At 42.8% G+C, this 15,061-nt stretch overlaps 1 protein-coding gene across 6 annotated transcripts in view; it reads right to left on the reverse strand.

Moving 5' to 3' along the window:
• Positions 1–4,316: 4,316 nt before the first annotated feature.
• The window catches only part of LOC138747029 (glutamine-rich protein 2-like), an 80,341-nt gene continuing 69,596 nt past the window's right edge, over positions 4,317–15,061 (reverse strand). For 4 of the 6 annotated variants that reach the window (XM_069905877.1, XM_069905876.1, XM_069905874.1 and 1 more), the window contains 4 exons: positions 14,020–14,067; positions 13,803–13,865; positions 8,616–8,711; positions 4,317–4,447 (listed from right to left, as the gene is read on the reverse strand). In XM_069905877.1, the coding sequence (XP_069761978.1) occupies positions 4,332–4,447; positions 8,616–8,711; positions 13,803–13,865; positions 14,020–14,067 (323 nt within the window). In that variant the 3' untranslated portion in view covers positions 4,317–4,331. Of the gene's footprint in view, positions 4,448–7,748; positions 7,835–8,615; positions 8,712–13,802; positions 13,866–14,019; positions 14,068–15,061 lie in introns of those variants that run through there. The other 2 variants (XM_069905878.1, XM_069905875.1) reach the window with 2 other exon arrangements.

The following is a 15,061-nucleotide window of genomic DNA, read 5'->3' on the forward strand; positions in this document are numbered from 1 at the left end:
TGGTCCAAGCCCTGGACATCACTCAACGTCAGGTCACTACTGTGGACATCACTACGCTTAAGCTCAGTATTGCAATAGATCAATACTTGCAGAGAGCTGCACGCCTATTGGTACAAGGAACTGGGTGTATGTGTGAGTCCCTGTTTGTAGGTTCACTATTGTCGGAGTCCAACCTTAGTCTGAGGTGAACATCTATATCATTGCTTAAGTGAAATAGTAATAGAGTTCCATTTGTCATTCCTCCCTGTTTGTCTCCCATGTATTAATTAAAGTTGCGTTTGATTTTAACATGTGCCCAGACTTGTCTCTCTCTGAACCCACTGAATCTGATGCTCTTCCCAACACAACAGTTGGCGCTGTGAGCAGAGTTTTGGTTTGACACACATGGAGTCTTAACCATGTATGAGTGGAAGATCGTACTAACAATGTGGGAGATCACATTAATGAGCATATGTGTGCATGTCCTGTTAGGTGCATGCGTGATTGTGTACCGGCTTACCAACCGGGGCAGCAGGAGGCGACCCACAGATAGGGAAGCAGCATTGGTGCCAGTGGAGTATCATGTCTGAGTTGAGTAATCAAGGCCCTCAGAAAGATAGGGAGAAAGAATCCCTGCAGCACCACTGTTGTGCCCTGCGAGAGGCAAGTGACCAACCTAGAAATTAAAATCATGAAGGCAGCTTCCAAGCTGATTGAAACATACCAGCTCGCTGGACTGGCTTCCAATTTGATCCAGGGAAAGTCCAAGCCATTGTTCAGTAGGGGGGAGGGGATTGACATGTTTGGGGGATGGATAGTGAAAACCATGAGGAAACACTTCCACCTCCCTACATTACTGAGCATTTCCAAGCCCAACCAGTGACCATGCAGTCCCAGAACTGACACAAGAGCACCCTGCTGACGCCCCCAAAATGGTAAGGTAGCTGAAAATGAGGGGATAACTTGAGTGAGCACATGTGGTCACTGTGAAAGTGTGGTGTCCCGGGGATACTCCACCAAGGAGCTAACCAAGTGAGGGGACTGATATCACCAGCAGCCAGGCAAACACCTCGCCGTGTTGCTGCCAAACACCTCGCCGTGTTGCTGCCAAACACCTCGCCGTGTTGCTGCCAAACACCTCGCCGTGTTGCTGCCAAACACCTCGCCGTGTTGCTGCCAAACACCTCGCCGTGTTGCTGCCAAACACCTCGCCGTGTTGCTGCCAAACACCTCGCCGTGTTGCTGCCAAACACCTCGCCGTGTTGCTGCCAAACACCTCGCCGTGTTGCTGCCAAACACCTCGCCGTGTTGCTGCCAAACACCTCGCCGTGTTGCTGCCAAACACCTCGCCGTGTTGCTGCCATGGCTGTCCTACTCTCTCAGGTGCCACCAGAAGGGGTCGATGATGGCACACTCCATGGGAATGGTGGGCATTGGTCGTAGGTACCTACAGGGACACCCACGAGCACCACTTCCCAGGAAGCATGAAGGTGACTGGACCCTTGGTAGGCTATTTAGTCACCACCACATGCCCTGACCTGAGAGGGATGGTCTTTCCCCTCATGGGACTAGCGACCAGGAAAACAGTCCAGGAAGCCATTACCTTCCTTGCAGGATCAGAGTACATGGAGCAGGGAGCACCTGCTCAAGTTTGTAGGACTGAGGCCAAGTTCGGTGATGTCACCGTGCCAGTGACTCTCAGAGACATGTGTGCTCTCTGGAGAGAGCATTGCTGGGTGATGGGGGAGGGGGGGAGTGGAGCTTCCTGTGTGCTGTCCATTCCAACCTGGACCAGAGCCTCCCCTCTGATCTTCCCCCACCGGAGGTGTCCCCTGACTAATCTATCTTTTGATCCTCTCCTCTTGTGAATAGCTAATCAACACAGACTACCATCACTGATATCAGCCAGGACCAGAAACATTTGTCTCTTATAATGCAAAGAACTTTCAGCAACAGGCAAGAGCCATTGTCATGGAAACCTACCTCAGCATTGTACATCTGATGGCATCTTTTGTTATGTGTAGCCTTTGTAATGGACCTTTTTGTTTTTACTCAACCTGTGTTGTCTCTTCTCTTCTTTGGCTTGGCTTCGCGGACGAAGATTTATGGAGGGGGTAAATGTCCACGTCAGCCGCAGGCTCGTTTGTGGCTGACAAGTCCGATGCGGGACAGGCAGACACGATTGCAGCGGTTGCAGGGGAAAATTGGTGGGTTGGGGTTGGGTGTTGGGTTTTTCCTCCTTTGCCTTTTGTCAGTGAGGTGGGCTCTGCGGTCTTCTTCAAAGGAGGTTGCTGCCCGCCAAACTGTGAGGCGCCAAGATGCACGGTTTGAGGCGTTATCAGCCCACTGGCGGTGGTCAATGTGGCAGGCACCAAGAGATTTCTTTAGGCAGTCCTTGTACCTTTTCTTTGGTGCACCTCTGTCACGGTGGCCAGTGGAGAGCTCGCCATATAACACGATCTTGGGAAGGCGATGGTCCTCCATTCTAGAGACGTGACCCACCCAACGCAATTGGGTCTTCAGCAGCATGAATTCGATGCTTGTGGATTCTGCCAGCTTGAGTACTTCGATGTTGGTGATGAAGTCATTCCAATAAATGTTGAGGATGGAGCGGAGACAGCGCTGATGGAAGCGTTCTAGGAGCCGTAGGTGATGCCGGTAGAGGACCCATGATTCAGAGCCGAACAGGAGCGTGGATTTGACAACGGCTCTGTACCCGCTGATATTTGTGTGTTTCTTCAGGTGATTGTTTTTCCAGACTCTTTTGTGTAGTCTTCCAAAGGCTACCTGTGTTGTAATAATGTCTTTAAGCACACTCAGGGAATTGGAGTTACAGTCCAATGTTTCAGAGTTACAGTTTATAAGTAGAATGTCACAGATCAATAGAAAGAAACTTGTATATATTTTGTTTCACTCCACAATGACAGTGTCGCTCCAGAATTCCCATTAACAGAATCTCATGGGGTGGGAGCTTCAGTTTTTATTTAAAATCACAAATTGGCTAACTTTCATTCCTGACTCCTCCTGGCTATCATTACAGGGATCCAACACAAACACTTTGTGGCACCAGTTTAAAGAGAATGTGAGCAGAAATGGCATCCTGCTGTCAGACGACAGCCCAGAAAAATGAGGCGCCCCGGATACACCCTGGGATATATGTCTGCTGGCCTTGCCCCTTGCCTCACCATGGGATAGCTCAGCAATGGGCATCTGGGTTCTGTGCTAAGGTGTGCCCAAGCAGGAGGTGAAAACCAAGAGAGGGCTCTGGCACCTGATGGGTGACCTTGCACTGCCTGCTTGCAGACATTGGTGGTAAGGGTGCTCACACTTGCCAGCAAAGCTGTAAAAACCAGGTACATTGAGTCAGTGACCAATTTTCTTTCTTTACTATCCCCTTTGACACCAGGAAGCAGCTCCCACAGCACCCTGCTCCATTGGAAATACAATGACCTCATTTGGTCAGGGGAGCTGATGAGGTGTTTTCATTGAATTTAGTTATGTGTCTTGTCTAGCATATGGAAGGCACTTGTGTATATATTGATCCATTTGATTGGTATCATGTTTTTTTTTCCTTTTTTATAACATGTACAGAGATGTATTGGCTGTCTTCTTAGTGATTGCAGAGTAATGTGACTTTCAAGGGTTGGAATGTTGTGGTGGAGGAATACGTGGCCTCTCAGCCTGTCTGGAACGTGTGCATTGCAGGTGGTCATGTGTCCTCCCTGTCTGAAACTTATTCAGAAGGCACATCATCTGTCAATCAAGGTTGGACTCCAGCCACCCATTAGTGCACACCTATTAATGCCATTGGCTAATTTTAGATCGCTGAGTGTCATTAGAAGCTAGAAGCACAGATTAGTACTGTATGCAACACCAACACACCACCTATTCTTTCTCTCTGCCTCATGGTTCAAGCCCTGGCCATCACTCCATGCCACGTGGCTACTGTGGACATTGCGGGACGTGCCGCAGGTAAGGTGTGCACTGCACTGAAGCTGAGCTGTAGCATTGCGCTAGATCAATACTTGCAAGGAGGCACACCCACGTTGGTATAGGGAATCAGGTGTGTGTAAGAGTCCCTGTTTGTGGTGTGTGTTCTCGAGTGTATAAGCATGTCAAGTATAGGTTCACTATAGCCAGAGTCCAACCTAGGTCCGAGGTGACCGTCTATAATCAATTACCGGTTGACGTTCTCCCATGTGTTAAAGGAGTGTGTGATTGTAACACATGTCCAGACACCTCTGTGAACCCATAGAACTTGATACTCTTCCCAAACCAACATCATCCAAAGATTTTTTTATTGGTTATCCTATCCATACCCTTCATTTTTTGCACCTCGACCAGGTCTTCTGTCATTCTCTAATGTTCCAGGGGGTAAAGATAGAACCTATTTTAACCTTCACCCTACAATGCTCTTGAAATAAAGGGCAATATGCCTTCCAGATTGTTTGCAGTACCTTCATGTTAACTTCAATTCATTAATGCAAGAGAAGATAAAAGGGAAGTGAATGAGGGGAATGGATTTGATGAGAGCTGACACAGAACTTTATGTCAGTAGAAAATATGATCACAGAAAATTAAACAATACCACAATTAATACTACTGCATTTGTCAAAATCCATCAGTGACCGATAAATGATAAATAACTGCAATATGGAGAAGTCATTGCAAATATTAAAACAATACCCATTAATATCAGAGAAATCTTGCAGAGAAGTGGAACAGAAGTTAATGAAAAATGGGAGGGATATGAGGAGTTGGGCTGTTATCTACAGTGTGTTTCTAACTGGATTAGTGAGTGAGCAGAGATTGAATGCTAAAGAGAGGAGGCCATTCAGCCCCTTGTGCCTGTCTGCCATTCCACTCTACAAGATAATGGCTTACCTTTTGCCTCAATTCAACTATTTTGCTTTGACTCCAGATCTTTAATATCTAAAAATTTGTCAATGTCCACGTGAAATATACTCAGTGTCTAAGACACCACATCCCTTTTGGGGAGAGAATTCTGAAGATGTACTACCCTCTAGATCAGTGGTTTTCAAACTTTTTCTTTCCACTCACATATGGCCTTGAGTAATCCCTATGCCATAGGTGCTCTGATTGGTAAGGAATTAGTGGTATACAAGTGGGGGAAAAAGTTTGAAAACCACTCTTTTAATTGTACATAATTGACTCGTCATCTGCCCAGTTTCATAACTCCAAAGAAAACCGTGCAATGACAAATTTCTCAAAATATTTCAGTAACAGTTGGGTCTAGAGCAGGGGTTCTCAACCTTTTTTCCCCACTCACATACCACCTTGAGTAATCCGTATGTGATGGGTGCTCTGTGATTAGTAAAGGATTGCTTTATGTGGTGTGAGGGGAAAGAAAAAATTTGAAAACCACTGCTCCAGATGATGAATTTTCTTCTCGGTTCTGTCTTGCACCACTGGCTCCTTTTTTTTTGAATCAGAGTCTTGGTTCTTGACACCACAACCAGGACAATCAATTCTGCATTCACCCAGTTAAACCCTGCAAAAATCATGAAGGCTTTGATGGAATCACCCCTCATTCTAAAAACCCACCATAGGCCTAGTATGCCTATTCTTTCAAACAGCAAACAAGTCGTCCTACCCATCAGTGCAGTGACCCTATTGTTGCACTCATTCTATCACAAGTATATCCTTCCTTCGGAGGGATGTCCAAATGCTGCCTCACTAGCTCCTTAAGTACTTGAAATGACATTGCTACTCTCGTGTTCATATTCTAGAATTGTGGAACCCTATAGTGCAGTCCATCTAGTCCATGCCTGTGGTGCGCTGTTAGACAGAATCAGACACACACAAGGTAAAGACTGAACAACAGGCTTTAATCCACAAAAACCTCCACAGAGCCAGGCTGGCTGTGGCTGCAGCAACTCTGAGTGAGGCCTCAGAAGGCCAGTGCAGGCTTGTATCCTGGAGGGTGATTGACACCTGACTGGGGGGGTGGGGGGGGCTTGATCCATTCAGGCTGACTGATTGGCAGCCTGGCCAGATGTGGCCTTGTGCCCTTACACTCCTGCAGGTACAGAGGTTGCCCCCTGCAGTAGGCTGGTGGTATACCACCACAATGCCAAACTACTATGATGCCTTGTCCCATCGACTTAACCATAGGCCTCCATACCCCTCCTATCCATGTTCCCATCCAAATTTATCTGAAATGTTGAAATCACATGCACCATTTCCACTGGCAGCTCCACACTCTCACCACCCCTTAATGAGTAAAACACAAAATTCTGCAGATGCCATGATTGAAGTAGAAACGCATTGCTGGAGAAACTCAGCAGGTAAAGCAGTGCACTTCATATCACAAACCAAAAGGTTAGTCATTAGCTTTACTACATAAAGCACACTGACCTGCTGAGTTTCTCCAGCAATGCGTTTTCACCAAGTTCCTCCTTTCACCCTTCCTCCATCCCCAGTAGAACAGGCCTGATTACATTTATCCTATCTATACCCTTCATTTTTTGCACCTCGACCAGATCTTCTGTCATTCTCTAATGTTCCAGGGGGTAAAGATAGAACCTATTTTAACCTTCACCCTACAATGCTCTTGAAATAAAGGGCAATATGCCTTCCAGATTGTTTGCTGTACCTTCATGTTAACTTCAATTCATTAATGCAAGAGAAGATAAAAGGGAAGTGAATGAGGGGAATGGATTTGATGAGAGCTGACACAGAACTTTATGTCAGAAGAAAATATGATCACAGAAAATTAAAACCAGCAGTTACCTTTTGCTGTTTTATCTCTTTTTTTAAAAAAAAACAATTTATGCATTATGTTCTGAAATACTATAGTGCCAAAGACTGAATACAAGCAAGTTCATTGTAAAAATAAATGTACAATTAAAATGCAGAAGTGTGTGCACTGAACCTTCCTGTAGATTTATACTGATGAAAAATTACATGTTTTGTTTTAAAATAAAGGCTATGAACAAATGCATTTGCAGATGCCTCAAACAAATTGCCTTGGAAATGTTTGAGTTTGGATTAAAGTCAACTATTGAGTTAGATTTGATGGTACCAGTGCACCTTGGATAGATGTCAATGTCTTTCAATAGCGTGGACCTTCAGAAGTTGAGGAGAAACAGGGTGGTGAATAACCACCCTGGGATTCTAAAACATACTATTAGATTAAATTAAAAATAAAATACTTACAATTCTAGTTCAATTAGATATTATTCCCAGATAGATACTATTTCCAGATATGCCTGGGAGCATAGTGTAGCTTGGGATATTAAGAGTGATGAACTGAGAATTCTGTATGTCTGCTGAAATTTACTTCGAATCAAATGCCCATAGTTTAAAAATATTTCCATGAAGGAATGGATTAATCAGAAATTGGGTTACTTGGAAGAGTGCAAGATCAAATAGAGGCTTCTCCTATTAGATTGGAACAGTTCTGAAGCAACATGGTAAAATGAAAGCAACAAGAGTGTCCGTCCTCTTGCATAATTTTCAAGAACGGGAACAGAAATGATGTGACTGTTCAGGAAGGTAAAGGTCATGACTTACAGACTGAAAATCACTGTCACTTCCCATCTGTGTAGATTTTTATTAATTTTTGCTCTCAGCCAGGCAGCTGTTGATCTCCTACTGCTAAATTAACTGGAATACTAATTATATTTGCAATGTTAATACAGGGAAATGCTCTCCTGGATGAAAGCACTCTGGTTTATAATGGTTCAGGAAAAAAAACCTGACGTATTTACTTTAGTTCCATTGTTGAAATAGGAGCAACTACTTCATTCTAATTCATCTTTCTTTAATTTTCAAACATCTGAGCAGTGATTGCATAGAGAAACAGTCCTTTACTGAGATGCATCGGCTGAAGCTGAAAAATATTATCAAAAACAGAGATTATTGAAGGATGTAAGGAGTACATTGTAAGTATAGCATCTGCTCCAAAATGAATTGAAACATCAATCAGCTTTTTTCCCTGTACCAAGCATGAACTTTAAGGCTAAAAATCTTTCAAAAATACTGCCCAAATGCTGCATGCTTCTGCGCTATTATCATTAGCCAAGGAATGTTACCAGAGCTATCAAGACCACACTAAGTCATCCCAGGCTAAATCAAACTCCAGCAACAAGGGCCTCAGCCTTTAAATTACTCCAGTACACTTTCAGTTTCCCCACTTTCCGAAAAAATGCACTCTCTAAAAATAAATGTACAATTAAAATGCAGAAGTGTGTGCACTGAACCTTCCTGTAGATTTATACTGATGAAAAATTACATGTTTTGTTTTAAAATAAAGGCTATGAACAAATGCATTTGCAGATGCCTCAAACAAATTGCCTTGGAAATGTTTGAGTTTGGATTAAAGTCAACTATTGAGTTAGATTTGATGGTACCAGTGCACCTTGGATAGATGTCAATGTCTTTCAATAGCGTGGACCTTCAGAAGTTGAGGAGAAACAGGGTGGTGAATAACCACCCTGGGATTCTAAAACATACTATTAGATTAAATTAAAAATAAAATACTTACAATTCTAGTTCAATTAGATATTATTCCCAGATAGATACTATTTCCAGATATCAAAACCGGAAGCAGTGGTGCATTTTAATAAGATATGCACAATTAATTTACTAATTTGATGGAAATACAGACTCACCAGCTTGTTTTGGAGTACTGGAGTTATTAGAGTCTGAATGAATCGCTCCTTCAGTTCCATTCTGAGGAGGGCAAAATACTTTCACCGAACCTCTCCCTTAAACAACAGAACAATTTGCCAATTTTACCCAATATGTAATAATTTGCAATATTGAATGTTACCGGAATATTGCCAAATTCAGACTTTATGTTAACACTGAACTTATGATTAGCAGCATTCTCCAAACATCACGCAATTGCACGTTTTTGCTTAGCTCGGTCAATGGCAAATCGCATGCCCATTTATAAAACTAAGTGATCATGTGATATCATTGATATTATTTGAACCTCATGACAGCACTCCACTCTTTCATTCTGGGATTTATTTTGTGTTATATAACGCATGCAATTTTTCTTCAGTTTGTAGAAATAATCTATGCCCATGAAAATATAATTCCTCTCTCATCAACAGTTTTAGTGAAAATAATTAAAACTGCACATACAAAAGCCCTTGGGATTGACATAATTGAAGGAATACAGGTAGTCCTTGACTTGCAACCTATGCGATTTATGGCCATCCATACATGACTGAAATTTTAAAAAAATACATATAAAAATTACATTTTTTACGGATCCATTCTTAACACCGGGAACGGTGCCATCCACGTCGAAGAAGTTGCCTCACTTGCCCAAGTGTTTGGTGCAGGAACCAGAGCTGTGTGTCAGCTTGGGGGTGGGGGGGCATTAGTTCCCAGCCAGGAGCTCGTGGATCTCAGGCTCTCAGGCAGGAACGGAATCCTTGGGCTCTACAATTGTAAAATGTCTGGTGTCGGGACTAGTGGCGGCAGTGGGGAGGTGTCGGGGACAGGCGGCAACAGCGGTGGAGATTGCACTTGGCCTTTGGGAAGGAATAATCTCAGACTAACGTGATCTTGGATGGGAATGGCTGCTTATAGCCATGCCTACGCTTGCAATTGACTTTACATTAGGGAAATGGATGGATGATGAAACAGATATAGTGAATTTCTGACTTGCATCCATTTTGAGATACGACCCAGTCAGTCAAAACATAACAGGGTCATAAGTTGAGGACTACCTTGCATCTCACTCCATGATGGGCACTATGTCGGACTAAGCTGACATTTGGTTGCTAAGTTTTTCAAAACTGCAGTGCATCTATCATTTCCTGCACTTCCATATCTGCTCATTGTACAGAATGTACCGGAGATAGTTCTGTCTTTGGACCTACCATTGGCTGAGGGATCTCACACACACTTCATATTGGCTCCGCAACTTCACTCCAGCCATCGCTGTCAACAAGGTGTCCCCTCATTTTTAAAAATTCTGTTTCTGTCTGCTTCTGATGGGGTAGATTAGTAAATGCCAAGATGGTCTTCCAGCAGCATGAACAGTTTGCATTTCATGAGGTCTAGTTGTGCTTGTAGAATAGCCATGCCAGAAAAGCCTTCAGATTGTTGTGACCTGGTGGTGGTGAGGACTGAGCATGGACTAGTCTTGTGCAACAGGGCCAGTGTCCAAATTTTTCTTAAATGTTAAAATAGAGCTTACATTCACCACTTCAGCTGGCAGCTTGTTCCACGCTCCCACCACTCTGTATGAAGAATTTACCCCAGTGTTCCCCTGAAACTTCTCCCCTTTCCCATCTCCTCTGGTTTGTACCTCACCTCACATTAGTGGAAAAAGCCTACTTGCATTTACTCTATCTCTGCCCATCATAATTTTGTATACCCATATCAAATCTCTCCTCATTCTTCCTCACTCCAGAAAATAAAGTCCTAACCTATTTAACCTTTCCCTGTAACTCAGTTCCTGAAATCCCAGTCACATCCTATTAAATCTTCTCTGCACTCTTTCAATTTTATCGACAATTTTCCTGTAATTGGGGGACCAAAACTGCACATAATACTCCAAATTTGGCCTCACCAATGTCTTGTACAATTTTAACATAACATCCCAACTCCTATACTCCATACTTTGATTTATGAAGGTCAAACGGCCACATGCTCGGGGATGCAACTTTCAAGGAATTGTGTATCTGTATTCCCAGATCCTTCTGCTCTACCACACTCTTCAGTGCCTGACCGTTTACCGTGCATGTTCTACCTTGGCTTGTCCTTCCATTTGTCGCCATTAAATTCCATCTGCCATTTTGCAGTCTATTTTTCCAGCTGGTCCAGGTCCCACTTCAAGCTTTGAAAGTCTCCCTTGCTGATGACTACATCTCCAATCTTTGCGTCATTTGCCAACTTGCTGATCCAATTTACCACATTATTTTCAAAATTATTTACTCTTGATAAGCAGAAACTTTCTAAAGAAATACAGTGTAAACCAAAAACCACGCCACAAATGTTGTCCCTGAACCACTACCTACATTCTTCTCACAAACAACAGTCTTAGATGGTATCAAATTCCTTAGGACCTTGGTATTCCATTTGACTCTAAGACAGTGGTTCTCAACCTTTTTCTTTCCACTCATATACCACTTTAAGATTGTGAGTGGGAAGGGAAGGTTGAGAATCACTGCTCTCGACCCAATTGTTACTGAAATATTTTGCTTGATAAAAATTGTCATTGGCCTATTTCCTTTGGAGTTCTGAAACCGTGCACATAATGGGTCAATTAACTATGATTAAAACAGTGGTCAAACATTTCTTTCCACCCACATACCACCTTAAGCAATCCCTTATTCATCACAGAGCACCCATGGCAATAATTTAAAGTGGAATGTGAGTGGAAAGAAAAAGGTTGAAAACAACTGCTCTAAGATGACCCACTCTGTTGGTAAGACACCACCTCTGCAATACTATTCAACTTCAGCTTGCCTTCTTGAGCCTACTTGTTAAATCTGGACCACTATTTAAAAGAAACCTTGGCTACCCACTTTCATAACCTGACTAAAACTTCACAAAAGCCAATTAAAACTCTGCTTTCCAAGACCTGATTGCTCTGTACCTCTGCACACCATCCTACATTGGCCTAGAATCCAAACCATTGTCCTGACTTGGTGATGGCTGACACATCATACCCGGTTATCATGGGTCTACCCTCCCAGAAGTCATCGAACAGCTAAACAGCACAATGAAATACCAAAGTGCCCTGCAAAGTTCACAAAGCAAAAGAGAACTGGAATAATTTCAAGGGGGCATGTGAATTATAGTTTTATGAAGTGGAATTTCTGCAGAGCAGCTATGGAATTGGCAGGGTCAGGAGCAATGCAAGTCGATGATGGTTAGTGGAAAGGAAGATCAGAACTGAGGGAAGCAGTGCTCATTTAAATGAAGGTAGGAAAAGAAGGTGGGGTTGAGAAGGAACGGTTTCAATGAAGCTAGTTCATTGAGACCCTGGCATGCAGCCCTAGCTCATTGCTGAAAGTGAAGACCCTTCTAGTACAACTGCACACTTGGATCATCAAGAGTCCACAATCTTTGTCAGAAATTTTACCTCATAGTTCAGGTTTATAGATGAGGCAAGAGGACAGAGCATATCTGCATTCATGTATACTATCTGGAAATGGGGAGTAAATGAGCCAATGTATGAAATTAATACCGTACTGCCCTGACACACAAATACCAAGCTTAGAATATACAACTATATAATACCTCATCACACAATTTACTCAATATATTCAACTCCAGCTGAATAGCACAGATGTGAAAAAGGAAAAAAAAAATTCCAATTTGGGGCAACAAAGAAAATCTGGGAAATTCTCCCTTCAACCGCCCTTCTTCACCAGCCTACCAAAGCCAACCCAAAACAGGCCCTCCGCCTGTTTGAAAGCAGCTGGAATTTGGTTTAAGAGAGTGTCATTTTCTGGGGAAGTAAGTCATCTCCCAAATTCCAACAAAGATCTTTCTTTGTACTATTTGCTCCTTATTTGTACCCAATACACTTAAATAGTTGACTCTTGCAGATCTATCCCCTTTACCATATCACCAAAAGGTCTGCAGGATTTAAAGTAATTTGAGTTTAAAATGATTGAGGATTAGTTTAGTGGCTGTGCTTTCCAGCTTTTCCAAAAGCATGGACGAAGACTATTACTCCACATAATGGAGAAGGAGACTACAAGAACTTTTCACAGTGGTCTAGGGCAGGCAACTTTCCTTTAGACAAACCCTCCTAATTGTCCTGGCATCTCACAGTAAAATTTAAAAAAAAAAATCACCCAAATGTCCTCCTCTGCTTCCCAATCCCCTTTCCTCTGGCCTTCACTCACAAGCAAAATCCTAAATAGTGTCTCCACAGGATGAACTTAAAATGATCAGACTTGTTGTCATTGAGCCTGTCAGCCATTTGAATGCTCATCCAACTTGCTTTGGGTAACTACCTTGGCAGACCATCCAGACGTGGTCATCAAAACATAAATTACTTTTAAATTTTTTTTAGAGATACAACATGGGTAACAGGCCCTTCCAGTGCATGAACCCGTGCCACCAAATACACCCATGTGACCAATTAACCTTTACTAACCCCGTTCCGTCTTAGGAATGTGTGAGGAAACTGAAGCACCCGGAGGAAACCCACGGAAGCACGAAGAGAACGTACAAACCTCTTACAGACAGCACCAGAATCTAACCCAGGTCACTGGCGCTGTAATGGTACTGTGCTAACCACTGCGCGAACTGCACCAACCCTTTTATAAGCTGTCTTCTGGTATCGTAGCTCAAGCATTTTAATGATCTACTTGCCCCATTTTTTGGGGGCTCACTTATTTTAAATTTACACTTTAGTTTCTAAGTTAAAAGGACATTTTTTTTAAAAAAACAAGCTTGTTCATGTTGGGCATTATTCTCCAAAAGGATCCACTTCTGACTGTTGAAACTAATCTCAATCTTACACTTTTAAAATATTATTTGTAGACTATTGGTGTGCAATCCTCCAGCAATCCTAAATTTTATTCTGTTATCTTACTAATCCTTTTTCTAAGTGCTTCCAGAGATTGCAGTATAACAGTTCAAGATATCAGTTCAGCTGAGGGGAAATTGGAACACTAAACATTTGCACATAATTGAAATGCAGATGTAACACAATATATATTCATGCATATTATTGTGGAAATTCATTTAGGATTCTTTTCGACTTCCCTAACCCGAAAGCTGAATGTGATTGAACAATACTCTCGCTTGCACTGTTCAATTGCCAGCACACATTTTACAAAGTTGATACTCTTTCCTATAAGATTTAGAAAAACCTGGACAAGTTTCTTGATCTGGATGCTTTGGACAGATGGAGTCTGAGCCTTGGGTTACGGTAGCTGGAAAAAAGTCAACCGCAAATAGAATTATGGATTTGAATGAAAGGCTACAGGTAGCTTATATTTAATATATTATAGCAGCCTTGATGTTATTTGCACTTCTCAAACTTTTGATTAAGTAAAATAATACTTAGTACAGGAAAAAGTTTCTTACTACATGCGTTTCCAAATTCCTGTGTTGGTTGTGGACTGCACATTGCAGCTGGAACAAAAAAAAATATTGTAACAATTATATTTAAAATATAAATAATTCCTTTTAAAAACCACCCAAGCAGCCCCAAATAGAAAATATTCAGAACTTAAGAAGTTTTCCACTTCAGGAAGATTAATCCAAATCTTCCGCCACCGACTCACATAAAGCTTCTCAATGCAACAATGGCCTGAGTATTTACGTGTCAGCAACTGGAAACCAGTGGAGATGCTGCTGAACTCATTGGCAGAGCGTCGCTGGTGTTTGAAACTGTTTCCTGGCTGCTGTGGGGCAAGAAAGCAGAGTGGGCCAGCTGCCAGCAGAAGACCCACAGTAAGGAGGCATAGGGAGACACATAGAGAGCAATACCATCAGAAGACTAGATGCGGATGAGACGGTGCATGGGAGGGAGGGGGAGCAGGGAGATTACTAGACCAGTACAGAACCTCCGGCCCACAATGTAGTGCCGACCTTTAGACCCTGCCTTCCACTATGAATTCCCCCCTATGCTTGTCCAGTGGTCTCTTAAAATTCCCCAATGTACCTGCCTCAGCCACTGACCCAGGTCATGCAATACACGCACCAACCAAGATCTGGGTAAAAAATCCTCTCGTGTCTCCCTTGAACTTACCACTCATTACCTTAAAGCTACACTCTCTTGTATTGAGCAGTGGTGGCCTGGAGAGGAGGCGCTGGCTGTCTGGGACCTGATTTTGGAGGTTTGAAATGCCAGAGATGAGCGCTCATGTTCCCTCTGGTCTATTAGCAGTTCTGACAGGGTATTTCCTTCCTGGATTGAACAGTCCTTGCCTCCCTTCAGCTGCTGGATTTCTAGTGCCCAAGGAAACACTCTTCATTTCTAATTACTCCTTAAATCTAAGTAAATCCTTTGTGCTTCTCCAAAGCAGGTTCTTTAGATGCTCCAAATTGACTATAGTTAAAACAAAGCAAATTTCCAGCAGCTTGGGGTCGGGTTCAGACTTGTACACATTTCTCTAGCCTGATG

Source organism: Narcine bancroftii, chromosome 12 (genome assembly GCF_036971445.1).
Source record: "Narcine bancroftii isolate sNarBan1 chromosome 12, sNarBan1.hap1, whole genome shotgun sequence".
Taxonomy (NCBI): Eukaryota; Metazoa; Chordata; class Chondrichthyes; order Torpediniformes; family Narcinidae; genus Narcine; species Narcine bancroftii.